The sequence below is a fragment of the Cyanistes caeruleus genome, chromosome 16, assembly GCF_971803275.1.
Source record: "Cyanistes caeruleus chromosome 16, bCyaCae1.hap1.1, whole genome shotgun sequence".
Taxonomy (NCBI): domain Eukaryota; kingdom Metazoa; phylum Chordata; class Aves; order Passeriformes; family Paridae; genus Cyanistes; species Cyanistes caeruleus.
The window spans coordinates 3652793-3679832 of NC_141716.1; the positions used below are offsets into that span (position 1 = coordinate 3652793).

Genomic DNA, 27040 nt, shown 5'->3' on the forward strand with positions numbered 1-27040 from the left:
AATAGAAGATTTACTATTATTCCAGCTAACTCTCACCATTTAAAACTTGCATGAGACCTAGTGTTTGTATTTGAAGTAAATTATAGAATTGACAACAGAAATTATTTACCCTATAGAGAATCAATTTAGGATACAGCCCCGTGCAAGCTCTTGGTGATAAGAGCAGTTTGCTCTCTGTCCACTGCAGCTCTGCCAGCAGTTGGAACAAGGTTGATTTTTACTTTCTTGTGTTCAGCTTGGTATCACTTTAAACAGCTGCTCTGCCCTGATCCCTGTAGATGATTTTTAGCTTGTTAAACCCTTTGTGATGCTGTGATCAGTGCTGTCATACGATTGTTGTTGTTTGAACCAGCATTGTTGCTGAATAAACTTGTGCATCAGGCTTTTCAGAAGAAAAAGACCAGTGAAAGCAGCACCATCCAGGTGGAGACAGCCACACACCTGTATTAATGAGCTCATACAATAAAGACCCAGTCATGTAAGAGAAAAAGTCTGTTTATTAAATGCAGTCAGCAATGCCACATAGTAACATTTGATATGGCACTGGTTTGTCATATTAGTAAGGAGTCCTGAGTTTTGGCAATTCATATTTTTCCTCTTTAGGAGAAAAAAGGCAAAATCACATATTAGAGCAAGAAATTTGAGCAAAGACAGGACTGATTAAGTGTTTAGACTGTCTTTTGGTCCAAGTAATTCCCATTATATCATTTTGGTGCATAAAAGCAATCTCATTATTTGAAACTTCCAACACCACTGTTTCACCAGGAGGTCAGGGAAACAGGGTTTAATATTTTGGATTTATCATGTCCAGATTTATGATGGTTTTTGCATCATTGCAATATATTTGGTCAGTACTGTCACAGAATTTAAAAGAAGCTCTAGACCCAAATATTGAGTATATTTTTCCAGTACATCTATGTGTTTTGTATTTAAAAAAATAGATATTTACATGTACAGGTTCTGTGATTCAGTCAGTGTGATTTTAATACTGTGCATCAAGGTAGACAACTCCTTCATGGGTGAATTACTTCAAGATGTAAATAAAATTAGGGCAGTTCTGTATTTTTGAAGGTGTTGTGTTACATCTAGGCTAATTTTGCAGAACTGCTTGATGATGTTGAACTGTGAAAGAGTCTTAGGCTATTATTCTTTAAACAAAAGGAGGTTGCGCTGGGAAGCTTCCAAACAAAGTACCTAAACCAAAAGCTGTACCATGTAGAATCAAGGTAGTATTGGATCTCCATATGCACAGTCCTCTTCAATAGCCAGATTGTAGTCTGCTCCTCTTCCACCCTTATAGGCACTGGTCACAATCCTCAGCCACCCTCTTTCACCCTGTAAATGATTTAATTTGCATTGTAAATTAGGAAATACAACTGTAGAAATTGTACGTTGGTGGGTCTGTTCTGTCAGCCAAATGTGAATGATTTAAGTGAATGGAGGAATTCACACAAGCTGAAGTGTAACCCTGTAGCCATGGGGCAACGTGCTTTGGTGAATTTACATCCCACTCATCCAGTCCAGGTACGTGACTTGGTTTTTGCCTACAACTAACAGCAATTTCCAGTTGCCCATAACAGGAGCTGCACGTCCTTGAAGAGTAGAATTTGGGATAGAGCTGACATTAAGTAGCTTTGACCAAATATCTTTGTCTTCAGATTGCTGGGTATCATTTTTAAACTATTAGTCTAGTTCAAAGAAAGTTTCAGTTTTATATCCACAGGCTGTAGTTCTGCAAGTGACAAACCCTACCCTCCCTCCAAAGCCAAAAGTGTGTTCCCATGTCTCCTTACCCAGGGCTCACCCCAGGAGTTACGAACTATCCAATATTCTGTCCCATTTTCCACTCCCCAGCCAGCCACAGAGACAATGTGATTGACTGTAGGTGAGGGGTTGTACTCTGTGTACAGTCCCCCTGTGTAGGCATCCAGCTTCTCAGTAGCCATTATGCCACAGCTGTAAGAAAACAGAGAGAGAAGGTTTCATACAGGGGGATCAGGGCAGGGGCCTGGCTACAAACCAACTGGTTTTCTTGCATTTTGAATTCTGATCTCAGTTTAAATATGAACTGAAGTCTGCATGTTAGTGCAGAGCTGCTGACATGTCCTAGAGTGAAAATGTACACTGTGTTTCATCGATGTTTTTTTTACCTAATTGGTCCATTAGTGTAGATTTCTGCCATCATTTTTTCTCTTCCACTGATAGACCCATAGTCAGCAACTTTCCAGAGAGTGTAGTTCTTGATCACGTGGCATTCTCCAAAAGTTACACAAGTTCCACACTGGTTGAACTTCTTACACTCTGTAAAACAGAAGTGAGATTAGCACTGGAGATAAACAGCAGGAAGGTGCTTTTCTTCAAGATTGTTGGACACTGAGCTTTTATAATTTAATTGAGGTAAATATTAATAATTTCAGAGTAATTATGAATACATATTCTCTGTGGTGAACTGAGTCATTTTCTGGAAACCACATTTAAAGTCCCTGTTATCACCATTTACTGTTCTTTACTTCACAAGTATAAATACTTTGTTGAGGACACAGAGAAACCATTCCAGTCATACGTGACCCGCCAAAGGTTAAATTTCTCCTTTGTTCAGCTTGAGGTGACACTTGTAAATATTTCAGTACATTAGAGATTGTGTGTCACAGATTTAAGAGATTAAGTTAAAACAATTCAGCTGTGCAAACTTGTCTGAGCATGATTTAGTGCTAACTCCATCTGTCTGGAGTAGGAGACACACACAGGCCCGCAAAGAAAACCTGTTCTGTCAGTCAAACAGCAGGAACCAGTACTCTGGAAACCCAAGAAATTATTTTCTTTTAATACACTTAAGATCTGCTAGACCTGGGAAGAAATCCTATAGCAAAGCAGAGCCATCCTACTTTGATCCTTGGCTTGGTAGTTGTTGCAGGTCTCATCGGGGATGCCGTGGTCATGGGCATACATCCAGACCCCGGAGTGGTCCCCACCCTCACAGGACCCAGCGTCAGCACAGTCGATGACATTCTGGACAGACAGGTAGGCAGAAGGCCAAGCACCTTTCCTCTTGATGTTGATTCGGTCTGTAAGGGTAAGTAAATGGGTTTGCTAGTAGAATACATGAGTGGCTACACATTGCAACTGGTTTTGAAACTGTCTCCACTGAAGCTATAACTGTTTGCAGACAGCAGCAGTTGTGGTTGGAAAAGCCTCTGTATGCAGTGAGGAACACAGCATGACCTAATTCAAACCAGAGGCTGAGTTATTATTGTGGGTTTCCATTAAGAGGGATTTTTCCATTAAAAACTCAGCAGAACCATGGAGATGAGCAAGAACTTCTAAAGCCTTGAAGAGCCCTAGACCTCCTTTAATTCAAATACACATCAAAAAAATAGTTCTGAACAGCATCTTTTACAGAGAATAGAGATTTATGTATAAGTCCATGCATAAACATAAGCCCATGGAGCCCAGGCTGCTGGCTCTGTGAGTCTTAATGCATGAGCAAGCTTTCAGAGTTATCTCCTTGCTGTTACATCTGCATCACACTGTCATCCTGCCATCTCAGACAGGCACCACCACCCTGCTGCCTTATTTTGTCAGAAACAACAAGCTTACTTGGCGGAAAAACTTCCTGACGAGTATTTATAAACTGCTTCTCTGCATTAGCAGTCTTAATTGATGCCACTGTAGTACTTTAAATCCTATTAGTACCAACAACACTCCAATATACTTGACAGAACAAGGAGCTATCATCGCAGCCTAATCTTCCTTCAAGTTGCTGTATTTTACCCATCCCAGTACTTCATCCTGGCAGGTGTCATACATGTCCATATCCTTGTATGCTGCATGATTCCTGCTGTCTGCTCACACCTGCCTTGTCTTCTCCCTTCTCCCACCTTCCTCTATTTCTCCTTCACAGGTAACTTCCCTGCAGCCTCCCTGTGCAAGTGGTGCTTCTCCAGCACCTAACTGTTGCATGCAAATCATGGATTCTCTCTAGAGCCACTACTTCTCCATCTGTAGCAAACCACTACTTCCCCTTGACTAAGAAAAAGGCTGATAGGAAGATTCCTGCTGAAATCTTACTTGTGTGTCTGCTGTGGTGGTCAGTTCATTGGATTGACAGGGCTCCTGTAGCCCACAAGAGACAACTTCTTTCATTTCCTCATTCCCAGCATGGCTGGAGAGCCCCTGCTCTATAGATAGGAAAAAGGGGAAGGAGACCTGACAACTCTTTTGCATCAGCTGCTGCCATCACCACACCTCCGAGGGGAGGGCAGAAACCCCAGCTCTTACCCCAGGACCTAGAGAGCAGTTTGGGAGGAGCTGTGGCCACATTCCTTCTGCAAACAGGATTTTAACCACACATCAGCACTCCCCCCTTTCCGCCTTTGGATATGGCAGAGACATCCTCACTCTCATTGCTTTTTCTATTGCTTTATTCTGTTTTTCTATTCAAGGAGGGCTGGTTACCCTCCTTGCCTTCAGCTTGGGTATTCCCACTGTTCTGTATTTACAGGTTTTGCCGCGTTAGTCACTGCAGTGATTTAGCACCTTATACCAGCTGTCAGTAACCTGAAGCTAAACTTCCTTTGCTTCCCAAAAACTCCCGATTCCAGCGGGGAGCCAGCCCGGCAGGGGAGCTGAGCGTACCTGCCAAGGCGCTGGTGCTGCCGTGGGCCCAGCAGGACCCGCAGTACTGGGGGATGTGCTGGTTCCGAGTGGTGCTGGCATAATTCACTCCATTCACGTTCCTCCAGTCCCAGCTCTGCGGCAGCGCCGACACGTCCAGGTACTCGTGCGGGCGGGGGTAGGTCCTGCGGGGGGACGGGACGAAGAGGTAGCACCGGCATCCCCCGGAGCAGGACGGGCGGGTGTTATTTTGGGGTTTTTTTTGTTAAGAAAACCGCGGATTTCACCGAGTTTCGTAGCGAGGCCGCGAGTGTCCGGCGGAGTCACGTGACCGCGGCGTGACCGCTCCGGCCCCGGCGTCTCGTGACCGCCCCCCCACCCCGAGCCCCGGCAGGGCCGGAGCGGCCCCGGGACCCCCGAGCACCCCGGGACCCCCGAACACCCCCGGCACCCCCGAACACCCCCGGACCCCGGCCGGGCCTGCCCAGCCCTTCCCTCCGCCGTACGGCCGGGAGCGCCACCCGGGAGGGGACAAGGGACCGAACCTCACCTGAGGCCGGGCGCCTTGTGCGGGGCCGGTTTGTAGCAGTGCTGCCCTTCCCTGAAGTAGAGCCCGGCGCGGGCGGGCGGGCAGAGGCAGCCGCAGAGCAGCAGCAGGAGGAAGGGGATGACCGGCTGGAGCGGCGTGGCCATGCTGGGACAGCGACAGCCACGGGAGCCGCCGGCACCGCGGTTTAAGGGCGGCGGGAGGCGCGGAGGGCCGGGCCGGGCCGGGCCGGGCGGGGACAGCGGGACAGCCCGCGGGGACCGCCCTGCGCCGGGCCCGCCTCAGGGGGGGTGTCTGATGGGTCTCCTGGGGATGAGGAACAAACTGAGATCCTTCCCAGCCCCCAGGCACGTTTCCAGCTCGAACGCTCAGTAACTCGGTCACATGGGTTGTGACAAGAGGACTTGTACCTGGGACAGGCCCTGTTACAGGTTTCTTTACCTTTGGCCTACCACCTCAGCATTGTGCTAGACTGTGGCCAGCCACTGTGACTGGCTTTTTGTTTGGTTGTGGTTTTTTCGAAGTCCCAAGTTCTGGATTTCTCAAGCCCTTTAATGCTACAGTTTACAGAGGAACACAGGCCTGTGTTTATTTGCTCGGCTGCTCCTTAGGGTTCAGACATCTGAAGATTGGTTATTATTTGCTAGAGGACTTAGTCAATAGTAAAAATTGTTTCCTAATTTTCCTGCAGAAGTTTCTAGTGACTGCGTGAATGGATTGCCAGTCTCTTTTCCATTTGTTAGTTAGAAGCTTTCATGTTTGATAAACAGGTTTAGTAAACCTGAGAGTTCTTCCCTTCTAGCTTCTTATCCTTAGCTCTCAGTACTTTGTGTAGATGGCCTGAGTTCTACTAGCTCCACACTACGAATAAAGAAACTGAGGCACAGAGAACCAATGCACCAAAAGGAACAGCAGAGCAAGAATGGAGCCTGTGAGTTGAATGCAATGTTTTTTGGTATCATTCTTAAGGGTGATTCAGCTAGCCCAGGTTAGTTAAGACTTGCATCAGCTCGTCTGGTAGCCATTCAGAGATCTCTAAAATTATCTGATGGCCTGTCGCCAGGCTTATCTCAGACTGAATAGGCTTTCCTCTCAACAATCTTCTCTGCTACTCTGAAAAGCCAGTTCCTCCCAGGCAAACCATTAAAAAAGAGTACCCAGAAAGCCTCCTTGCACATGCATATTTACTGGGGGTAGTATTTAAAAAAACCAAAAAAAATCAACCAAGAAAGCAAAAGCAACAAAAAGCCCAGCAACCACAAAAGCCTGGCATCTTTGTGGTCTCAGCTCAAGCCCATCACCAGGGCTGTGGTATCTGGGGCTCGCTCTGGAAGCACTGGAAGCAGTGGGCAGCCTGATAATAGCCACTGTGGGACAGCTGTAGTAGCTGTGCCCAGTGCCAGGCTGCTCCTAATCTCCCCAGTGCCAAAAGTCCATCTGAGCCAGCCCATGCAGCACAGGCCCTCTCTCCCCAGTGCCTCTCTGCTAATCTGCAGCTGCACATGTGCCATGGCTGTGCCTGGGAAGTGCCTCGGGCTGTTAACAGGCCTGGGGCTTCTTGGGGCTGAGCAGGGACAAGCCTGCAACTAAATCTACACAGAAACAAGCCCTTTCTAGGCCGGTTTGGGATAAAGTCAGAGGTTCACAGAAATGCAGGTGGGGAGGAGGGGGAAAAGAGGCCCAAACCCACAACCGCTTCACAAAGCATCTCAGCTACCTGGTGTCATGTGCCAGAATTTTTAAGACTCTATAAGGAAGCACTTCAGAGGAGGCACATGATTCTAGGGAGCTATTTTCAGCAAGGGGAAAAACCCCTGTTGAGTGATTGCATATTTCTTTCACTTCCCTTTTTTCCCTTTCCTTGTGAGATGTGCTCAGCAAAATATTTATTGCTGAAATTACTTTGTTGTATTTTTCAGATAGTAAGTTAGCACCTTCAGCCTCTTCCTAAACTGTATCTATTGTGAATACATTGCATATTTTAAATTGTATTTATTTAGTATTTATTATTGACATTGTGTCAAGGCAGCTCCCATTCAGAATGCAGCAGTTGAATTTACAACTCAGATCTGCATTACTGCTCTTAGCTAAGGATGGTTGGGGAAAACCAGTATGAAATGTGCATAAATAAACTGAGATTAGCTTTTAAAGTAAATGACCAAATAACCTTTTTAGAATTTGTTTAGGGAATTGTAGAAGATATTCAAAGTCATTGTGGGAAATATTGACAATGTGGCAATGCAACAGAACATTTTGTGTGTCTTCCTGGGTAAACTGAATGGCTTAGAGAATATTTATATTTTAGAAAATTATAAAATGATTGTGTTTTAAGGAAAAAAAAATGAATCTACCTGAATTTAAAGTCTTCCTTTTATTGCTCCCTACTGAGTATGTTCACAGCATGGCGGAGGATGACGGATATTCACTCTCTGCTTTTTTACACTGCCTTTCTGGTGCTGAACTCTGTGTTAGTAGCAGTTGTCTGTTCCTTCATTGGCTGGTGGAAAAAGTGGAAGTCATCAAGTGGAGGGGAAGCCTGGAATAAGCTGATTTTCCTTCTGGAACCATATGGAAGCTCAGAAATTCCTTATCTCTAGAAACCCATGAAGTGGTAGAGTAGTTACGTTTGGTGAGTCAAGCCCTTCCACTGTCACCATTTCATGCTCAATAGTTTAAGGTGCTTTCCTAATTATAGTTCTTTTCCCATCCTTAAAAGGAACGCTTGCAAGGCAGTGACAGTCATTTGGCATGTAATGAAACTGCTCTAAGCTTTCAGAAGTCATTTCATCCTGGGTTTCTGCTGCTCAGTGATACTGGTCCTGGTTATCAGCAACCAAACATGACTGTGCTGTGTTTTGTTCTGCCTCACATCATTTCCTTTAGCACAGTGAGATGTTTCACCTAGTGAGTGTTACAGTTCACTTCAGAGAACTTAAGTGAAATGGGGTTTTCACCTCTAGCATTTTCTTGGCAAGTTCTGAAGTACATATGAGATATAAGAAATTAAGAAGTATTAGAAATGCTGTATTTCCTAATGTCAGGAAATGAGGGGGGAGAGAGATAGAGGGAGAGAGAAAGAGCATCTGTACAAGTTAGTCAAGTTAATTCAAGTTTTGGCTAAAAATGATGGATTCTTTAACTATTTAAAGACCTTGCATCACTGATAGTAGTGTTATTTTTATGTGTTACAAAGTATTTTTTGTTACTGCTCCTGTTCCACTCCTTCATGCAGTCAAACATCAGGAATGATGCTTGTTTAGTAAACTGGAGTTTGCCTTGCAATGCACTGAATGTTGTGATTGTAGGAGGCTCCTGCTCACAAGTTGTTACCGTTTTTATTATGGGTGTTGTCCTCTATGAGTCATATGATGCTAAAATTTAAATTATGTGGCAGAAGCACATGTGCTTAATAAATTAAGATCACTCACTTCGGGCTATAATCTCTACATATGCACATATATTTGTGCATATATATTATGTCTAATATAAAATAATGAAATACAAACAGAATATGCACATATATTCATGCACCACACTGCTGCACAGAGAACTGGGAAGGTGTGCATGTGACAATGCTGCTTTCCAAGCCACCCAGTGGTGCACCTGTGCTGTTGTACCTGTCCCCAGCAGTAAAGAGGCCCTTGGATCCTGGTGCAGAGCCTGGGGCTGGCTACTCCCCTGGCTGGCTGAGTGACAGTTCCTCGGGTATAAAAGGGCCCCTGGGGCGGGCTGTGCTGGGTGCAGCTGATAGAGCAGCAGGCAGAGGGCTTGTTCTGGGGAGCTGGAGAGCCTGGGCGAGGTTGTAGCCACCACCAACAGATCTGAGGCACACAAAATGCGTGAAATTGTGCACCTGCAGATTGGCCAGTGTGGGAACCAAATTGGAGCCAAGGTAAGGTCTCTTTTCAATGCTGATCATTAGTAGTAAATCAGAGGTAGCAGGATCCATCGATGGATGGGGAATTTTGGGGGGACAGTTACCTTGTAACTCAGTGGTGGGAAGCATGGCATGTTAGCAGGGAACATGAGTATTTTGGTGTGAAAGGCAAGAGCTGGATTTGCTCCTCATGCAAAGTTTAATGTTCATCTGCAATAACCATGGTCCAGTGATTACAAGTGCACCAGAGCATTCCTGCTGGGACTTCTGTTCCCAGGGGGAACTCACATACCCTGCAAGATACTGGAGCAAGTGATGGAGCCAGTAATTCCAGGGCTGTGAGATTGTGTTGCTTTAGTTCAGCCATGTGGCAGCAGCTGTGCCACATTTTATTCTTAAATATCACAGAATCATACAATGGTTTGTGTTGGAAGGGGTCTTAACGATATTATGGGATCATCTTAATCAATGGCATAACTTGTTAGAGTGTAGAATGACACAAAGTGTCACTGGCCTCCTGTGAGAGACAGATATCATTTGGAGTATTTTTGTGTAGCTCAAACACTATGAGCTGTGACACAGGGAGTAGTCACTATTGCTGACTTTCTGGGCTAGGAGTAAAAAAAAAAAGACCCTCAATTACTATGCTGTGTGATGTCCATAATTTTTTTTCCTTTTTTTTTTTTTTAATTGATAAGTAGGAAATTGTCCAAAGATTATCTATTTTGGGCTGGGAGGCTTTTTAAGACATGGGATAATTGAGGGATTGATCTGTTGTGTTCTCCCTTTCTCCCACCCCTAACTTTGATTCCTTTTAATGGATCATGAAGCATGGAACCCGCACCAGTTTGCAGTGGTGGGTTAGACTGGATGCTAACCCAGGAGACCTTTAATACAAGAATAGCCTGGTCATTACAGTGGGTGGGTGTGTCTGCATGAACACTGCTGTGGCTGCTGCCCAGATAAGAGCCCAGCACAAGAGCACATCCATATGAGTGTCAAGATAGGACATTTAGGACCAGCAACTGTTTGTGGAAAGCCTTGCTCATGTACAAATTTGCCTGTGCCAGCTTTGTCATGCTATGGTCCCACTTGTGCATTACAGGACTCAAAGCAACTCTCCCTAATCCATACCCTCACTAAGGTTTTGTTAAGCTCATACCAAGTAGTAACTGTTATTTAAACTTTTAAACATCAATTTTCTTTTACTGTAAAGAGAAGAAATTGAGGGCCTTCATCTATTAGTGCACAGGTCACAGCTAAGTAGCATAAATTGTCTACTAAACTTTTCCCTCAAATTTATGTGGGAGGGGTAGAGAAGGATCCCTGTTCTGATCTGCTAAGTAAACAGCAAAGCATCCCCTGCTTCAGGCACAGTTCCCAGAGCTGGTGCTGAACATGTTGTGTTGAACATAAATAAATAATTCTCAGTGTGTTGTACCTCTTTCCTTTTGCAGTTCTGGGAGGTGCTTGGTGAAGAACATGGGATTGACATCACTGGGAACTACCGTGGGGATTCACCACTGCAGCTGGAGCGAATTAACGTGTACTTCAATGAGGCTTATTGTAAGTGCTCAGCAGAGCCAGCAGGGAGGGTAAAATAAGTAATTAAAAAAACCTACAAAAAGCCTAAACCACTCTAGGTGGATGGGACATTCCAGAGTGGATTGTAAGCCTGTTTCTTTGACCACTAGCAGTAATTATTTGCATTCATTTTGTTTTGTTCCAGCCCATAAATACGTGCCCCGTTCCATCCTGGTGGACCTTGAGCCTGGGACGATGGACAGTGTCCGGTCCAGCAAAATTGGCCCCCTCTTTCGACCTGACAACTTTATCCATGGTATGTACAGCACACTGCCAGCAAACTGACTGCAGGTGAGTGTCCCGAGGGCCTTGGGCATCCTTTAAAAATTCTCCTGTTAACTTTGTGGCTGTTCTTTCTGTAATTCTGTTCACAGGTAATTCAGGTGCTGGCAACAACTGGGCCAAGGGCCATTACACAGAGGGTGCTGAACTGATTGAAAACGTCATGGACGTGGTCAGGAATGAGTGTGAGAGCTGTGACTGCCTTCAGGGATTCCAGCTCATCCATTCCCTCGGCGGTGGCACAGGCTCGGGCATGGGGACACTCCTCATCAACAAGATCAGAGAGGAATATCCTGACAGGATCATGAACACCTTCAGCGTTGTGCCCTCACCCAAGGTATCCGACACAGTGGTGGAGCCATACAACGCCATCCTCTCCATCCACCAGCTGATAGAGAACACAGATGAAACCTTTTGCATTGACAACGAAGCTCTGTATGATATATGCTTCAGGACATTAAAGCTCACTAATCCCACCTATGGGGACCTCAACCACTTGGTGTCCCTAACGATGAGCGGCGTCACCACCTCACTGCGTTTCCCTGGCCAGCTGAACGCGGATCTACGGAAGCTGGCAGTGAACATGGTGCCCTTTCCTCGCCTGCACTTCTTCATGCCTGGCTTTGCTCCGCTGACAGCTCGGGGCAGCCAGCAGTACCGGGCCCTGACGGTGCCAGAGCTCACCCAGCAGATGTTCGATGCCCGGAACATGATGGCAGCCTGCGACCCCCGCCGTGGGCGCTACCTCACCGTCGCCTGCATCTTCAGGGGCAGAATGTCCACCAGGGAAGTGGATGAGCAGCTGCTGTCTGTCCAGACCAAGAACAGCTCCTACTTTGTGGAGTGGATCCCTAACAACGTGAAAGTGGCCGTGTGTGACATCCCACCGCGAGGGCTGAAGATGGCAGCCACGTTTATTGGCAATAACACGGCCATCCAGGAGCTCTTCATCAGGGTGTCCGAACAGTTTTCGGCCATGTTCAGAAGGAAAGCCTTTCTCCACTGGTACACAGGAGAAGGCATGGATGAGATGGAGTTTTCTGAAGCAGAAGGTAACACCAATGACCTCGTGTCTGAGTACCAGCAGTACCAGGATGCCACTGCAGATGTGGAGGAATTTGAAGAGGTAGAAGTGGAAGCAGAAGCCAAGCCAGAAAAGGAAGCAGAGTAAAAAGTATCAAAATATTCTCTGAACGAGCCCATTCACATTCACTAAAGACAAAGCAATAGCCATCATACCCAAAATAACACACTTCTTCAGAACTTTTTCTCTGCATCTGGCCAAATATATCTGATTTTACAACACACTGCTATTGAAATTAATGGCAGCTCTGCTTGACTGTCTTAAACAACTGTTGACACCGAATCTCTCCCAAAACCAATCCACTATGAAGACATGTTATCTCATACCAGTCTTTCCTGTAAATGGATTCACTTTTAGCATATAATCACCAGATACTGAATGTACTATACAGTTGCTGTGCCTGTGTATATAGATCAGGATCATAAGCAATAGCAAAATATGCTGTCAGTTCATCACATTTATTTATTCTCAGGTAAACAGTCCCTGCTGATTGTGAACTTGTTACTGTTTTAGGAACACATGCACAGCTCTAAGGCCTGCAAAGGCAGTGACTTTTATCACTCCACAGACTGATGTGGATCTGCAGAAACAACAGGGGGAAAATGACTGAATATGCACTTATATATATATTCTTATAAGTAGTCTAATTGTTCTATCACATTGCTGGCATATATTATTGCAGAGCTTTATTCATTATCATAGTGTGATTTGTTTCTATTTCTAACTACAGGTTGAGTTACATTAGCACACTAAGTTGTGACATTGTGTAAAAGTTTTGGTGTGGTATTTTTTTTTTTCCTAGGTACTAACTACTGTAAATTTTTTTTCCTAACATTCAGTACAACAAAAATGACATAGAATGGTTTGTAGTTTATTAATATAAATTCTATGGCAGTCACTAAAACAAAACTGTATTTTGCCTTTGGTGAAAAACATTTCTTACCATCACAGCTGCCTACTTAACAATGTATTTATAATATTCTTTTAAATAAAGATCATATACCATTCTATGAAAGTTTTATACTTGAAACATTTGATAGACAAACCCCCATAGTTTATTTGTGCAAGAACTAACTCTGAATGACATTAGTTATACTCTTAGATGAAAAGGTTTGTTGTAATGCTTCATGTTTGAGTTCAGTCTTGGTGAAGGAACCTGAAGCCAACTGTCCTGTGCAGTGGGACAATGTCGTTCCTGCTATGAGGATACACAGCAGCAGGAAAATGCAAAAATTTCCCCCAAAACCACACAGCTTGAAGTGCATCTTCACCTCCCAGACAAGAGAAGTGTTCCCCTCCATCCCTGCTTCCCAGGGTACGTGTGTCCCTCTCCCCCTCCTCCCTGTCTTGACAGTGTTAATGAGGATAAACAAATCAGATTCCACTGTTTCCTTCTCCATTTCTTACATGACACCAGGTCTCCCAATTCCTGATTCACCGCCTCAGACTTGGAGATTAGATCCCCAGCAGCACATCCATGGCACAACTGTCCTGCTTCCAGTTTTCAAAACTATATGCTATATTCTCTGTCAATATAGATTTTAGCCAGGATTTTTTTCAAAGTAATCATTACAATGTAGCAGGCGGTAAAGTTTTAAAAAACAATCAAATCTCTCACTCATTTATGTACCTGAAATATCAGCATGAAACTCAAAAAGAGATTTGGCTTAAAAATATAACAGTGTTGCTACTAAATGTCCAGACTGTACTAAAGGCAGTCTTTTATTTTAACAAAACTGAAAAATAAATGTCTCTGCAGAACAGAAACTTTGTTTCAAGAGGAACAACACTGTCCACACATTCAGAAATTACATTTATTAATGTAATGTATACATATATTAATGTCAATTTACGTACAGAGTCAAGTTCTACAGTTCATGTGATGACATTACACTGCAGTCTTGAGCTTGCCTACAGCTTTGCAGTCTGCTGTTATTCACCACAAATCAGCTCCTACAAGAGATTAAAAATACAAGTTATTTGATTTAAAAATGTGTGCAAGGTACACTTCAAACAAAAGGTAATAATATTTAATCTCAGATCAGTTATAGAAGTTGTTCTATCCAGAACAGAAACTATTTCAGCTGCTTGTGATGTATGGACTGGCACAAATAAAGTTACAAGCAGCATTGGTCTCACAGAGAGCAGAAAACCCATACAACGGATTTGCTGATCAGGGGAAGGAGCAGTTCAAAGAGGCTATCTGTTGGCTTAGCAAGTATCAAACATGTGAATACCACAGAGAAACCTGTGAGCATCACTACAGAGCCCACACAGTTCTGTGGAAGCCCATAAAAAATCTGACCAAACCCCAAGGAGCTCAGTGCGGGGCTTGGCAGACAGAACATCTCACCTCACTAATGGCATTAGGCTGTTTCCCACCTCACACGCAATCAGGCCACAGACACCTGCACACGTTCGCACCACAGCAGCCGCAATCCCCTCCACTCCCATGCCTGGAAATCCAGCCGATTATCTCCAGATATTGGGGATTAATGGACTCAGCAGTTACAGACCATGGCTAAGGCCACTCCTGCACTACAGAGCTCGAGCCACGCACTCAGCCCACCCCACCCGCTTACATTTCAGTCCTTTTTGGGTTTCACCGTTTTCACCGTGGCCACCGCTGCCTTCTCCGCCTCCGCTTTGTACTGCGGCTTCATGGCGGCCCGCACAGCCTGGGCGCAGATCTGCGAGTAGCGGATGTAGCTGCGGCCGGGGGGACACAGGGCGGTGAGACCCGGGCCCGGCCCCAAACCCGCGTTCCCCCCGCGCCGCTGTGACCCCGCCAGGCGCTCCCTGGCAGCCCCGCCCCGCCAGCCCCTCGCCCCAGCCCTGTCGCGGGTTTGTCGCGACAGCAGTACCTGAGCCCGGCCTGTCGCCAATACGCCACCATGGCTGCGGCTCCGCGCGGCAAGGTCAGCGCGCGCCGCAAGGGACGTGCCTGCCGGCCAATCAGCGAGCGGGAACCGCTCACGCGCGCCGCCGTTCACGGGCGCGCGCCTCCAGCAGTGACCAATCAGAGCGCTCCGTTCTGCCGCGCGGCTCCCGCCCTTTCCGCCTGCCGCGCCCCGGGCTTGCCCCGCCCCTTCCCCTCGGCCCGGGCGGCCCCGCGGCCGTGAGGGGCAGTGGGCGGGGCCATGGCCGCACCGCGCTGTGCCAGGGCTGCTCACGGCTGTGCCCGGCAAATTCCGTGAGGGAAGGGTGCGTGCCCTTCCCGGTATGGCAGGGGCCCGCCTCCGGCCTGCCGGGGCCTGCCTGGCTGCCAAAACCACGAGACTCGGTGCAGTGGTTCAGAGCTGGTAATTTGCCGAAAATACATTAGAGGTCAATTACGTAAAGAACATAAATTAAAGGCCAAGTTTTCTGTGAAGCTCATGGCTAGTTATAGAGCACTTGTGTTAGTTACCATTAACTCCCTCCTCAGTAATCCTGTTGTAATCTAAGCATCCAAGCAAGTGGATGAAAGGGTGTGTTTTGCACCTAAATATGTTCTTACTCCTCTGTAACATCACTTTTTGTTTTTTTTTCGAGATAAGACACTAAAAAAACCCCGTATTACAAGGATGTGGAAACAGTGATTTTTTAAACAGGTTGTGCTCATTTTGAAGCTGGTCTGTGTGTGGCTAAGCTGTGACAATTCTGTCCCATCAGACACGGTGCCTTGCCGTAGGTTTCCTTTGGACGTTGATACAAACACCTGAAATTCAATCATTTGCTCTAAACAAATCCATGAAAGACAACATAATAAATTAGAAACTATCAACACAAAGAAAAAATAGTCAATTTCGCACATATCATAAGCAAAAAGTATTACAATATTCAAATCATGTTTGATATGTAAGCAATTTGGTCCTAACCTAATGTTAATTTAAATAATTACGACAAAATACTTAAGGAGATGAAATATTGACTTTTTAACAAATCCTTGCACTTTTGTTTGCTTACTTCCTTTCATCCAAAGTCAAACCATTTTTAAAGAACAGAATAATTTTCAGCTTTATTAGAGATCTCATTTAGTCCAGAACCATTGCAATTAACAATCCACACAATTTACTCAGGGAAGAGCCACCAGAGCAAAAAGAACAACTGTCCACCAGATATGTCAGTCTGTCTTCAGCATACAATCATAAGATCTGGACCACTGATCTGTTTTGTTTTTATTTTTTTAACTGTTAAACAACTCTGCTCCTATAAAATTCTGGGTTAATTTCTTAAACAGACATATTGCAATTGTTCCTACTTAATTTTAAAGAAATAACTAGTGTAAACGAGGCAGAAAACAATACTTACTTGCACTTGTTTTCTTCTTTATTTTTGTGTCAAACATATTCTAATTTTTGACAGATGTGGCATATTGGAGCAAAACTTTCCAGTTTGCATAAATTAAATAAATTAAAAAATATTTGTTATGACAAACATGTTTCTGCACTTTTAGAACAGAAAGGTGCCAGTGATATTTAAAGGAAATATATTTGGTTTTGAAGCCCCAGTGATAATGATAACAAAAAGATACAAGACAGCACCAAAGATTTTGGGAAGCCCCTCTGTGCTAAGCAGCACATTTGATGTAAGACAAGTAACTGCAGTACTTACATCAACTGAGAAAGGGGATGTTACATGCAAATGCTTCTTTAATGAGAACACCTGATGATTTGATAGATAAAAATGATTAGCACTAAGATTATTTAAAGCCTCATGGGCAGCTCAGGCCACATAGATGGCTTGGCAGAGAAAAATCATGCCAGTTGAGCTGGGCATTTTTTTTGAGCTACATGCTCCTGTATTCCTGCCCCACAGCTTCTCTGGTTCCCCTCCCTAACTCATTTCTCACTCTTTTTTGTTCCACAATTTTCTTTTCCCACCACACCTTCTCTCTCTGTACCTGCCTGTGAAGTGCCTCTGCCTGCAATTCTTTGAAATTAACTCAGATATAAATCCATAATGGAGATATAGAATCTGGATGCAATTATTTACACATTTAGCTCTATTTACTATTTGTTGGTCTTGATAGATAAAAATTCAGCATGAACTGAAAAAGCTAAACCTTTGGGAGAGGTCTGCTGAGGCAGACTGGATATCAATCAGTGATGGAAACTGTGATCTACAAAAATTCCAGAATAAATATTGATGTTTATGCAGCTGTTACAAGGCACCGTTATAGATTTATATGACCTGTTCTCATGCCCAGTTTAGATGCCAGGAGATATTTTGTAAAACCCTAAACTTTCCTCAGGTTAAAATTTTCAGAGAGAGAAAAAAAAGAGAGAGCAGGTAAAGGAGAGAAATTTAGAAGGACAGAGAGAGGTTGCAGAGAGAAGGGGATAAGTTAGGAGGGTTAGATGCAGAGATCAAGAGAAGCTGCTGCGGTGCGATTAGCAACATCCAGAAATGTGAGCGTGGACAGGTCTGGGGGAACTGAGGATGTGAGGGACATGTCCAAAGACACTGAGGGAGTGAGGGAAGAAGCATCTTGAAAGCTGATATTGGAGACATCCAGAAAAGGTGTAGAGATGAGATTGGAAACATCCTCAGGAGTTGAAGAAGATAATCCAGAGGAGCGCTGAAACATGAAATAATTAAAATCGGTGAGGTCTAGAGATTCTGACGAGGTGGAGGAGCTGTACTCGGAGACACCTGGTGAAGATGGAGGGATTGTACAGGAAAAGTCCAGGGAAGCTGAGGAGGCGAGACTGGAAACATCTGTGGAGGATGAAGAAGTGAGACTGGAGAGATCTAGAGAGAGTGAAGAAGTAGGGCTGGAGAAATCTGTGGATAGAGAGGTGACACTTGAGAGATCTAAAGAGATTGAAGAACTGTCGCCAGACTGATCCAGAGAGCCTGATGAAGTGAGACTTGATAGGTCCAGTGAAACTGAAGAGGAGAAACTGGAGCGCTCCCAGGAATCTGAAGAGGTGAGACTGGAGAGCTCTAAGGAAATTGAAGAGGAGGTACTGGAGAAGTCTGAGGAGAATGAAGACGTGAGACTTGAAAGATCCAGAGAGGATGAAGAAGTGAGACTGGAGAATTCCACAGAGGATGAAGAGCTCAGACTGGATAAATCCAATGAATCTGAAAAGGGGATTTTAAAGAGTTCCAAGGAGGCTAAAGTCTTGACACTGGAGGGGTCCAGGGAGGCCAAAAAAGTGAGACCAAGTAGGTCCAGGTAGGTTGAAGAGATGACACTGAAAAGCCAAATAAATCCCCAACATGATGGGTGTTAAATCAGGAGTATTTTAAACAAAAGATCTCTATCACACCAAAACAAAAAGACAGCATGACCCCAAAAATATTTTTTCAGACAATAACGATTCAAACTGTGTGCTTGGTGTTTTAGTAGTTTCTCTTTTGGTGCAGAAACACTCCAGTAATAGGAGCCCAAAGAATTATTGAGAACATTGTGCCTTTCCGGGGACCGGTAGAGAATCACACATACAGTTGCAGATATTTTTCTCTCCTGGCATGTCTGTCCTTGTTCAACCAGATTTATATTTCTGTGTACCATGTGCAGGATTTGGGAGCTAACAATGTGCTAAGTTCATTCTGTTATTCAGATAAAAAGAGGTCTTATCTTGTTACCTTTCTATTATACCTCTGGATAGAAAACCAGTATAGAATAACAATATTTTTGTTATTTGTGCTAATTTGAATTGTTTAATAAAAATACTGTAAACAGAAGTTGTGATAGAAGGCAGACGTGATTAAAAAGGGAACAGAACAGCTTAAATTTCAGTTCAAAAAGGTGCATCTAATTATAGTGTGAGTAGATCAAGAGGCTGATCCACAGCTGCCTTCTCTCGTCTCCAGAGTGCGCCGCAAAGCTCAGAGCGCTCAAACCTGCAGCTGCCTCTCCAGACAGGCACAGGAAGGCACAAAAAGCTCTTCACTCATCACAAGCACATTTTTTGGAGCAAGAAAGTGCAAGATACAGGTACAGGAAGCTGCAGGTGAAGCCCCCCCAGCTTTGCCCATGTTCTTACACAACCATGGCCAGATGAGTGTGTAATGGATTTAACATAATCACCATGGGTGCAACTCCCACCCAGGTCACCTCTTAAGTGAAGCAGGTGTCTGCTGAACAGCCACTGAACTTGAATGGTGTCTCACTATGCAAACATTAAAATCCTGGGGATTTTGCACAATGCAAAAATTCCCACACTAAAAAGAGCTGCTTATATACCATTGATGACATCCCCAAAAGTTCTTGAATATATTTAACATTTAGAGATAATGCTTCTGTAATTTAAGAGCTGTTGCAACATGGTTGCAATTCTTTCAAGAGCGCAATGTTTATAGATCAAAAGGCAAAACAAATTACTTTTTCCAAACATGCATAATTTATGATAAAGTGACAAGTTTGCTTGCTGCCTTGTATTTTTAATAAAACATAAAAGTAATTAACCCCTTAAGAATCCCTTGCTATCTAAACCCATTATAATTTTGTCACTATCTTTAATCTCAAAGGTTTCTCAAGTGCATTTTACAGGGGAGAACAAATATTTTTTAAAAAGGGCAAGTTAAACTAAAAAGCCGGCATCCAACAGGCTATAAATTCCATCATCTTTTCACTGAGTTCTGTCCTAATTTAAAATAATAAAATATTGCACTTTTTCCTAAGAAATAACACTGTCAAGAAAAGTGGAATTACAGTCATCTTTGTACAAAATGCAGAGGTCAGTAACAACGTTTCCTACCTTGGGTAGCTGTGGATTTACCTCCTTTCTCTGCCTGGGTAAGCCATACTGGGCTGTGCTGGTAAAGCTCTGCTGTTCTCTCTGCTGCTGACCCTAATCTGCTGCACAGCCGCTGGAAATGATGCCATGCTGATGACAATACAGGTCATCTCCTGGTAAATCTCCTGTCTGAGCACAGCACTGCCCAGAGTGCCAGCAAACACCTCACTGAAATCAGCTCTAATCTTTATCTTAAGATTCAGCTCTGTGCTGTTTCCTGTTATAGGACAGTATTCTCAAGGCTAGTTGATGAAGCAGATGAAGACATTAATTTTTAACTTTTGGACACCTGGATTCAAAGTAAAAATAATTTTGCAGTGCCATCCAAGTCTCAGCTGTCCATTCTACAACATCTGGCATAAATAGCCTGAGGAGGGACGCAGGATCTGCAGAGCACAATTCAGGTACACTCAAGCTTTAAAAATCTTGTGCATTACTTCCTCTTTTCATGTGTTTAATAACTTCTGTTACTTTTTAAATGTGGTTATAACAAAATAGCATGATGATGTAAGATATTTTGTCCACAGCTGGTGCTCATGGTCCTCCTAAGGTAAGCAATTAGTTCAGCTTAGTTGTAACATGCAGCTTTACCTGCAGAATAATTCAGTTCTACAGCAACATGTAAAGCAAAACTATCGGGTTATTTAAAATAGAAATTAACAGGTCCTGTGCAAGAGAAAGAGCAACCCCCACTTTAAGAAATGGAAGGATTCTACAGTGACTCACTGCTTCCACACAAGCTCTTTATCAGCATTCTTCAGTTCTTCCAAAGGCATGAACCTCAACAGGTTTCTGACCCTCCCTTTGAACCAATGCTGTCAGAGCCAGGAGATTGGCAATGTTGCAGTTATCACACAGTGGGTGCTCATGTTTACTATATATGACATTTATTGGAAATATAAATGCAAGTACAGACCACAAGAGACAGATCAGCAATGTTGTAGGAAATGGTGGTTACAATTTTTCTGCTTTTTTTGAAGCAAACCCCTGACTGGCACTTGAAGTTCACTGTTGTGGCTGAGCAGGTGCTGACACCCATTGGTGGGCAGGGATCCATCAATCCTCAGCACCGATTTGTTCACATCACATTCCTCCACCTCTGCCCCTCCACTTCCCGTGTCCCTTCCCTTTTTTCTTTATTTCTCCTTTCCTCCTGGTCCTTCAGTTCTGCTCCTCCAGCTGTAGCCTTTCTCTTCCCCACCTCCTTCCCCACAGTGGTGTGGTGCATTCATCCACAGCAACCCACACTCCCTGCACTGAATCTGAACACAAATCTCAGCCCAAGCAGATTGAAAACCTTTCCACAGGATGGATTCTCCACAGCAAACTGTGAAATCTTGGTGCGAGTTACAGCCAGATTTTGCAGAAAAGCAGTTATTAAGAAGCAAAAAAGCAGCTGTGAATGTGCATTTTAGGATATGCATTTCAAGAAAAGAAGCCACTCATTCCAGGGATTTCTTCACCCTCACCCCTCTCATTTTAGATTACTCACCTTATAGTTCTAAAACACAGACCAGAAAGTTCAAGGAATTAGCCAGAATTGAAACAAAATTTTATTTAAAAAGCGCCACGTACAGAAAGCCATACTCTGACAGAATGAGAATGCAGGCATATAAATAAAATAGAAGAAAGAAATTTATTATCTTTCAAGAAGTTGTTGAATGCCTGTAAAACTTAAAAGGTTTTTTTTTCAGTGCAAGGCCAAACTGTGAGTTCTACTATGCAGTCCTTAGTGCAGAAAAATTTGGAAATGAAAAAACTGACTTTAGAATATCAAATTATGCTAATGGCTGAGCAAATATATAAAATGAGTTTCCAGCTAAGTATTTTTATCAGAAATAATGGTACAGTTTTGCAGAAGTTTCACACACTTTTAAAATTGAAATGTTATTTCAGTTGTAATAATCTCCTGTAAAAGTATGGCAAACCTCAATGACTTGAATTAGTAAGGTAGTCTCAAACAATTTCTGTTTAGAAAAATATTCTATTTAGAATAGTTAATTTTTAAAAGTTATATATCTATATTTCTGTTTTCTTCCCCCAGCACAAACCTTACAGAAATGTTCTCATTTGTTAAAATAAGCTCTGGTTCTCTATATAGCAGATGCTACTTCATAGGCAATTTGATAGAACAGAAATGGCATGCAAAATCAAGTATGCTGGGCTGGGTGACATTACAGTTCATAAAGGCCAAGAGGGTCTTGAAATCACTTGTAAACTTAGAATCAAAATTCCAGAAAAAAACCTTGGGCACCAAAATACCACCATCAGCTACTTCTGGGCTGTGCCTTTGCGTTTTTCTGTTCACATCGAAGGAGCCTGGTGGAACAGGGAGGTGCCCAGGACAACTGGCAGCAGGCACACACATAGTCTGACACACACACACAGAGCCTGGCACACACACACACACACACACAGCCTGACACACACACACACAGCCTGACACACACACACACAGCTTGCACACAGCCTGACACACACAGCCTGACACACACACACACACACACACAGCCTGGCACACACACACAGCCTGACACACACACACACACACACACACACACACACACACACACACACACACACACACAGCCTGGCACACACACACACACAGCCTGGCACACACACACACACAGCCTGGCACACACACATAAACAGAGCCTGGCACACAGGGCTGACCTTTCGGTTCCTGCAGCAAATGACCAGCAACAGTACCAAGAACCTGCAGTGAGTACCAGGAAACAGAGACTGGAGAACACCAAGTGAAACCCTTGAGAACGCAAAGGGCCTTGTACTATGAGCAAATAAGTTCAAAGGGTAAAGGGACTTGGAACTTAGAACACTTGTCAAAGTAAAGGACAACACAATATCCAGTGGATGGAGCAGGTTATTTCTGGAACCTGATCAAGTTAATGAGAATATTGTTAAATACTACTTCCTCTTATATTTAGGTATCTCCTCAGCCACCTTTACAAAGGTTTTTCAGTCTTTAATTGGTTCTTTGGAGTGAACACCTGCTACTGTAGCAGCTTACAAGATTTTAAGGCTCTTTGCTTACTGTACCTTTATATAATGGGCTTTTAGAAATGGAGATACTTCTTATACTTCTTATACTTAGATGTTTAAGATAAAATTTGATTTTAAGGTACTGCATGCCCAGCTCATTAATGTTGCATTTAGGAGCAGGACTTAGGTCTTGGTAGGTAGGTAAGAGACACTTCGATGTTTTACCTATAGTGACTGAAAAATAATTTTGAGTACCGTGTTAGTTCAACCAGTCAAGTTAAAAAGCTTATCAAAAAATATTTTGAACATTCTTTTATATTTCAAGCATTAAGTAATAAGCTTTCTGTAAAACCAAGTTGTATCACACAACTTCCAAAAATCAACAAAAAGAGCAATGCTGGAACAACCATTCTGCTTAATTTTGGGCTTGGTCCCAAAAGAGGTAGTCTGTAAGTCACACAAAAATAAAAGTTAGCCTAACATGCCAGTGTCCTCCACCATATGCAGCCTCACCACTAAATGAGGCTATTTCATGCCTGCAAACATAAGTTAGAGTTCATGTAAATACAGGAACTACACTTAGAAATTTATTTCTTCATCTGTAACCGCAATTCGGTCCAGCTGACCCAATATATTAAATTGCCTTTGAGCCCCAGCCTTGGTAAGGATTCAGCTTTTCTCCAGATTAAATTTATAACATGCCTAATACACACATCCTTTAAATAAGAAAGGATGCATGTATTTAAGCCTGGAGAGAAGCTACAGGTCATTAAGCCTTGTTAGTGATACAGATCTAAGAACTATCATCATTTCTCTACAAATGCTGCTGCTGCCATTGAATTCCTCATGGTTCCTCTTGCTGAAGCTGCAAACTCTTCAATTTCAGCATTCAGTCTTTTAATTACCCATTCCAATGCTTCACGGCCCTACAGTTAAAGAAAAGTTTATTAGTGTCTAAAGCTTAACAAATAAGTAAATCAGCTAAATTCTTACTGAAAATGACTAAAGACACAGTTAGTTGAAAGAGGAAGGAACAGAAATACGTATCTCTGATGTTATTTCAATAACTGGAGTACTGCTGGAACACGTTCTGCCTTTGATTTCATGAAAACAATTCTTTATATCAGCAGTTCTCACATCATGAACCACAAAGGACTTTTTATCCAGACTGCTTTATCATTCTTGAGGCTGAACTCCAGATATCTTTGAATTGCCAGAAAACGGACTCTCAACTAAAATACTGTTTCATTGTTCCTACATAACTCTTTCTGTATGAATGTAGATCCCTTTTTGACAGCAAAAGTGAACAGATGGCATCAGGAGGGCAGCAAAAGAATGACAGTGCCACACTGTTGAGTGAGGGGAGATGTTTTCTCCCAGGAAGATTCAGAGACCTTTGCCAATAACAATTTATTATCTCCATTCACAAGAGGAAAAAAGAAGAGGAAGTTCAGCATGCTGAGCATTCAGACTCTACAGTAAAGGCAGCAGAACTATGTGACCCCTTCCTGAGACTGCTGATAAAGCCAAAAAGTAAAACAGAGATCTTTATTCTCTTTTACATTCAGTGACCACACATTTACAAAGGCCATACTTACTTTTTTAGCATTGGAAGAAATTGTGTTTGCCATTAGCCCTTCTAGGTAACTGCTGAGACTGACACCTTTTACAGATATTATTGCTTCTTGTGTCAGAATGGTTCTGAAACAGAGAGCAGGAAACTGAATTACTCTGAGTTGTTTAAAAAAGAAACTCCCTCCTCCTCTACAAGTACATTCCCTCATCAGCTTTGCTCTATAATACAGAACTTCCTGCCCCTAAACTCAACCCATTTCCACACTGTGTAACTGCTTTATGTTTCTACTTATAAAATAAAGCCTAAGAGTGCCTGGCAAGTCCAAATCTCCCTTTGTGGCTCCCAGCCATTTCCATCTTTAGCAGTAAAATGTTAAGAGTGGAATCAGCAGATATGGAGTTTCAGTATACAGGGAAAACAATATTAAAACATCCCCTTCAGCAATAGGGATTGAACATTTCTGTCATGACAGAAAAAAAACTCCAGCGTTAGAATCCCTAGAATGATCCTTCAGAATTATCACCACTTCCAGCAGCATGGACTCACTAAGTGGCCTTAAAAACCCCAAGCAATCACCAAAACACAAACCTCCAAAATCAGAGGCTAAAGGCACATAAATGTGCTTTCTAGTGCAGATCTGTGCTCAGGGTGACAAAGGGATCAAGGAGCTGAAATTTGCAGATGTGCACGAACTCAGTTACAGACAGAACACCCTGAACTGGACTCCAGCACAGCATGACCCAAAGTGTTCCAGTGAGTCTCAGAACCAATGTCACTGCAGGAAGTGACAGTCAATGTAAACCTCATCTTCTGATCAAGGGAAACCATGGACATTTTCAAAGCAAAATCCAGTAGCTGTGGGCAATCTCAGAGCAGGGAGGTACTCACTTGTGTGGTTCATGAGGGTGTGGTTTATAGACAAGCCTCTCATCTACTGACACGAGGTTTGTAAATGAAATCTGTAGAACACAGGACAGGATTACTCCTTGATACAAATAACATAGGACTACAGAGAGCAAAAGTTTATGTGATTAGGAAACAATCACAGTGTACATACACCAAGAGGCTTTAAAACATTTTTTCTTAACACAACCCCCCCCAAAAAAACTCCTCCTGTTCATCAGTATGTTCACAGCTTCAGCAGTGACAAGTTCCAAGAGCCAAGCAGCTCCTTCCTGAGAAACAGAACTGATCAACTATTACCACATTACTTAAACCTTTAACTTGCATTGTTCTAACACAATTTTCATGTTATTTTCAAGATGATTTTCCTTTTCATATGTACAAGGTGCTGTTATACTCTGTGATCCATTTCAGTGGCACAAACACAACTACTTACATTACAGGATTTAAGTTCCATTGTTTTTTTCACAGGGTCAACAACAGAATGCTCCTGCACGTACGTCCTTGTCCTGCAGGTGCCGATGAGCTGGGGACAGGCAAACAGAGATGGCATCAATTCCACTAACCCACTGCAATTCTTCATGCCTTTAAATGCACGAGCAGTGGCTACTGCATTGAACAGACACCAAGAGAACACCATTAGGATTTAGCTTAAAACAAAGCTATTCAGCTGAGATAGATCTCATTTTCCAGACAGCAGCAGTCTGAGATCAAGAGCTGGCTACCAGGGTCACTGTGTGCTGCTGCTGCACTTTCCCAATACGTAAATGCTTAAGTCATTAAATGTTTAAACCATTAAAGTTATGAAATAATGCACATCTATTACGACAGCTGGCTCAGGAGCTTCCCCCTCCCTGCGGCGTCCCTTTCTGGCCTGTGACACAATACCCACCGATTTCACAATGGCTGGGATTCCCCACTCTGTGCTCAGGAGCCTGTGGCTGTGCAGCTTCCCGCTGGGATCCACGTGTCTGTCCAGGACATCGACCCCCACCACGCTGGGGTTCATGGGGTTGGGGTATTTCCTCATGGCAGCTGTCATCACGGTTTCCCAGGGGTGACTGCCCAAACACAATCACAACATTAAGTTGCACAGTTTTCAATAGGATTATATCCTCCCCTTGAGAAAAAAAACTATTTCGTCGACCGAGCAGTGGCACATGAAAATCAAATATTCACTGATTCACTGGGTGTGCTGAGTTCTATTGCAACTGGATAAGAATGTATTCCCTGTGACACCATGCTAAAAGAGTGCTCTTTATCCAGATGTTCGTAATACCGGAGTGATTTATTAAGTTTCTACTTCCCTCTAACGAGTAGTCCCCTCAGATTATTTTTAACACAGGTGTTCCGGAGCACTTGAGCCCCGACACCACGGAGGGCCTGATCGGGGCGGGCGAGGGCAGCACAAGGACGCTGCTCGGTGCCGACAGCGGGGCTGGCCCCGCACAGCTACAGCCGCTGCCGAGCTTCCGCAGCCCCGCCGGCTCCGGGGGAAGGTCAGGGGAGGCGAGAGGCCGCGACCGCCGGAGCGAGGCTGCGGCGACGAGCTCCCGGGGAGCGGCCCTGGCTCGGCGCAGTCCCCGCAGCCCCCGGCCCGCCGGAGGAGGCCCCCCGCGTCCGGGGCCGGCCCCGCCGCCGCCCGCCCGCCTCCCTGCCCGGCACCTACTCGAACACGTGCTCCGAAGTCCAGATCTTCATGGCTGCGGGGCCCGGCCCGGGCGCGCTCCGGGGCCGCCGCCGCCGCTCGGTTCCGCGGGCCCGGCTCTGCCGCCGGCCGCGCGCGCCTGCGCGGGCAGCGCCCGCCAATCGTCGCGTGGCACCGCGCTGACGTCAC

At 44.1% G+C, this 27040-nt stretch overlaps 5 protein-coding genes across 11 annotated transcripts; 1 reads left to right on the forward strand and 4 right to left on the reverse strand.

The window, feature by feature from the left end:
- Positions 1–479: 479 nt before the first annotated feature.
- On the reverse strand, positions 480–5425 carry CTSZ (cathepsin Z). The gene is made up of 6 exons (XM_086852838.1): positions 5165–5425; positions 4636–4799; positions 2886–3065; positions 2151–2301; positions 1794–1956; positions 480–1335 (listed from the first exon to the last, which is right to left on the reverse strand). Exons 1-6 carry the CDS (start codon positions 5305–5307, stop codon positions 1222–1224), a joined length of 915 nt encoding a protein of 304 aa, XP_086708964.1. The 5' UTR covers positions 5308–5425; the 3' UTR covers positions 480–1221.
- TUBB1 (tubulin beta 1 class VI) lies at positions 5372–12998 on the forward strand. Of its 6 annotated transcripts, none has more exons than XM_023939601.2 (5): positions 5372–6092; positions 7562–7790; positions 10496–10604; positions 10768–10878; positions 10997–12998. In XM_023939601.2, the coding sequence occupies exons 4-5, from the start codon at positions 10818–10820 to the stop codon at positions 12073–12075; spliced, it is 1140 nt and encodes a 379-aa protein (XP_023795369.1). In that variant the 5' UTR covers positions 5372–6092; positions 7562–7790; positions 10496–10604; positions 10768–10817; the 3' UTR covers positions 12076–12998. The 6 variants fall into 6 exon arrangements, with proteins under 6 accessions (XP_023795369.1, XP_023795372.1, XP_023795373.1 ...); XM_023939604.2 differs by having other exon boundaries at positions 5373–6092; positions 7637–7790; XM_023939605.2 differs by having other exon boundaries at positions 5417–6092; positions 7634–7790.
- A 786-nt stretch (positions 12999–13784) lies between these two features.
- On the reverse strand, positions 13785–14999 carry ATP5F1E (ATP synthase F1 subunit epsilon). Its single transcript, XM_086852844.1, has 3 exons — positions 14853–14999; positions 14571–14697; positions 13785–13941 (listed from the first exon to the last, which is right to left on the reverse strand). The coding sequence occupies exons 1-2, from the start codon at positions 14882–14884 to the stop codon at positions 14574–14576; spliced, it is 156 nt and encodes a 51-aa protein (XP_086708970.1). The 5' UTR covers positions 14885–14999; the 3' UTR covers positions 13785–13941; positions 14571–14573.
- A 2233-nt stretch (positions 15000–17232) lies between these two features.
- Positions 17233–18205, reverse strand: LOC147650133 (uncharacterized; the record flags this gene model as incomplete). The annotated part of the gene is made up of 1 exon (XM_086852973.1): positions 17233–18205. A coding segment is annotated over one exon (879 nt), but the record flags the coding sequence as incomplete, so codon positions are not given.
- Positions 18206–21251: 3046 nt separating this feature from the next.
- PRELID3B (PRELI domain containing 3B) lies at positions 21252–27002 on the reverse strand. 2 transcript variants are annotated; one of them, XR_015276973.1, is made up of 7 exons: positions 26873–27002; positions 26096–26264; positions 25640–25729; positions 25189–25259; positions 24323–24425; positions 22189–23650; positions 21252–22140 (listed from the first exon to the last, which is right to left on the reverse strand). XR_015276973.1 is itself a non-coding variant. In XM_086852839.1 (6 exons), exons 1-6 carry the CDS (start codon positions 26902–26904, stop codon positions 23531–23533), a joined length of 585 nt encoding a protein of 194 aa, XP_086708965.1. In that variant the 5' UTR covers positions 26905–27002; the 3' UTR covers positions 21252–23530. The 2 variants fall into 2 exon arrangements, 1 of the variants encoding a protein (XP_086708965.1); XM_086852839.1 differs by having other exon boundaries at positions 21252–23650.
- Positions 27003–27040: the final 38 nt, after the last annotated feature.

Bases quoted from the DNA above. Each gene is read 5' to 3' on its own strand.
- CTSZ (XM_086852838.1), bottom strand. From the start codon at position 5,307: ATGGCCACGCCGCTCCAGCCGGTCATCCCCTTCCTCCTGCTGCTGCTC. The intron at 4,800-5,164 runs GTGAGGTTCGGT...GTCCCCCCGCAG, and splicing joins CACAAGGCGCCCGGCCTCAG to GACCTACCCCCGCCCGCACG. The intron at 1,957-2,150 runs GTAAAAAAAACA...GTTTTCTTACAG, and splicing joins TACACTAATGGACCAATTAG to CTGTGGCATAATGGCTACTG.
- TUBB1 (XM_023939599.2), top strand. From the start codon at position 8,997: ATGCGTGAAATTGTGCACCTGCAGATTGGCCAGTGTGGGAACCAAATT. The intron at 9,054-10,495 runs GTAAGGTCTCTT...TTCCTTTTGCAG, and splicing joins GGAACCAAATTGGAGCCAAG to TTCTGGGAGGTGCTTGGTGA. The intron at 10,605-10,767 runs GTAAGTGCTCAG...GTTTTGTTCCAG, and splicing joins GTACTTCAATGAGGCTTATT to CCCATAAATACGTGCCCCGT.
- ATP5F1E (XM_086852844.1), bottom strand. From the start codon at position 14,884: ATGGTGGCGTATTGGCGACAGGCCGGGCTCAG. The intron at 14,698-14,852 runs GTACTGCTGTCG...CCCCGGCCGCAG, and splicing joins TGGCGACAGGCCGGGCTCAG to CTACATCCGCTACTCGCAGA.
- PRELID3B (XM_086852839.1), bottom strand. From the start codon at position 26,904: ATGAAGATCTGGACTTCGGAGCACGTGTTCGA. The intron at 26,265-26,872 runs GTAGGTGCCGGG...GTGTTTGGGCAG, and splicing joins ACTTCGGAGCACGTGTTCGA to TCACCCCTGGGAAACCGTGA. The intron at 23,651-24,322 runs GTAAGTATGGCC...CTTTAACTGTAG, and splicing joins TTTCTTCCAATGCTAAAAAA to GGCCGTGAAGCATTGGAATG.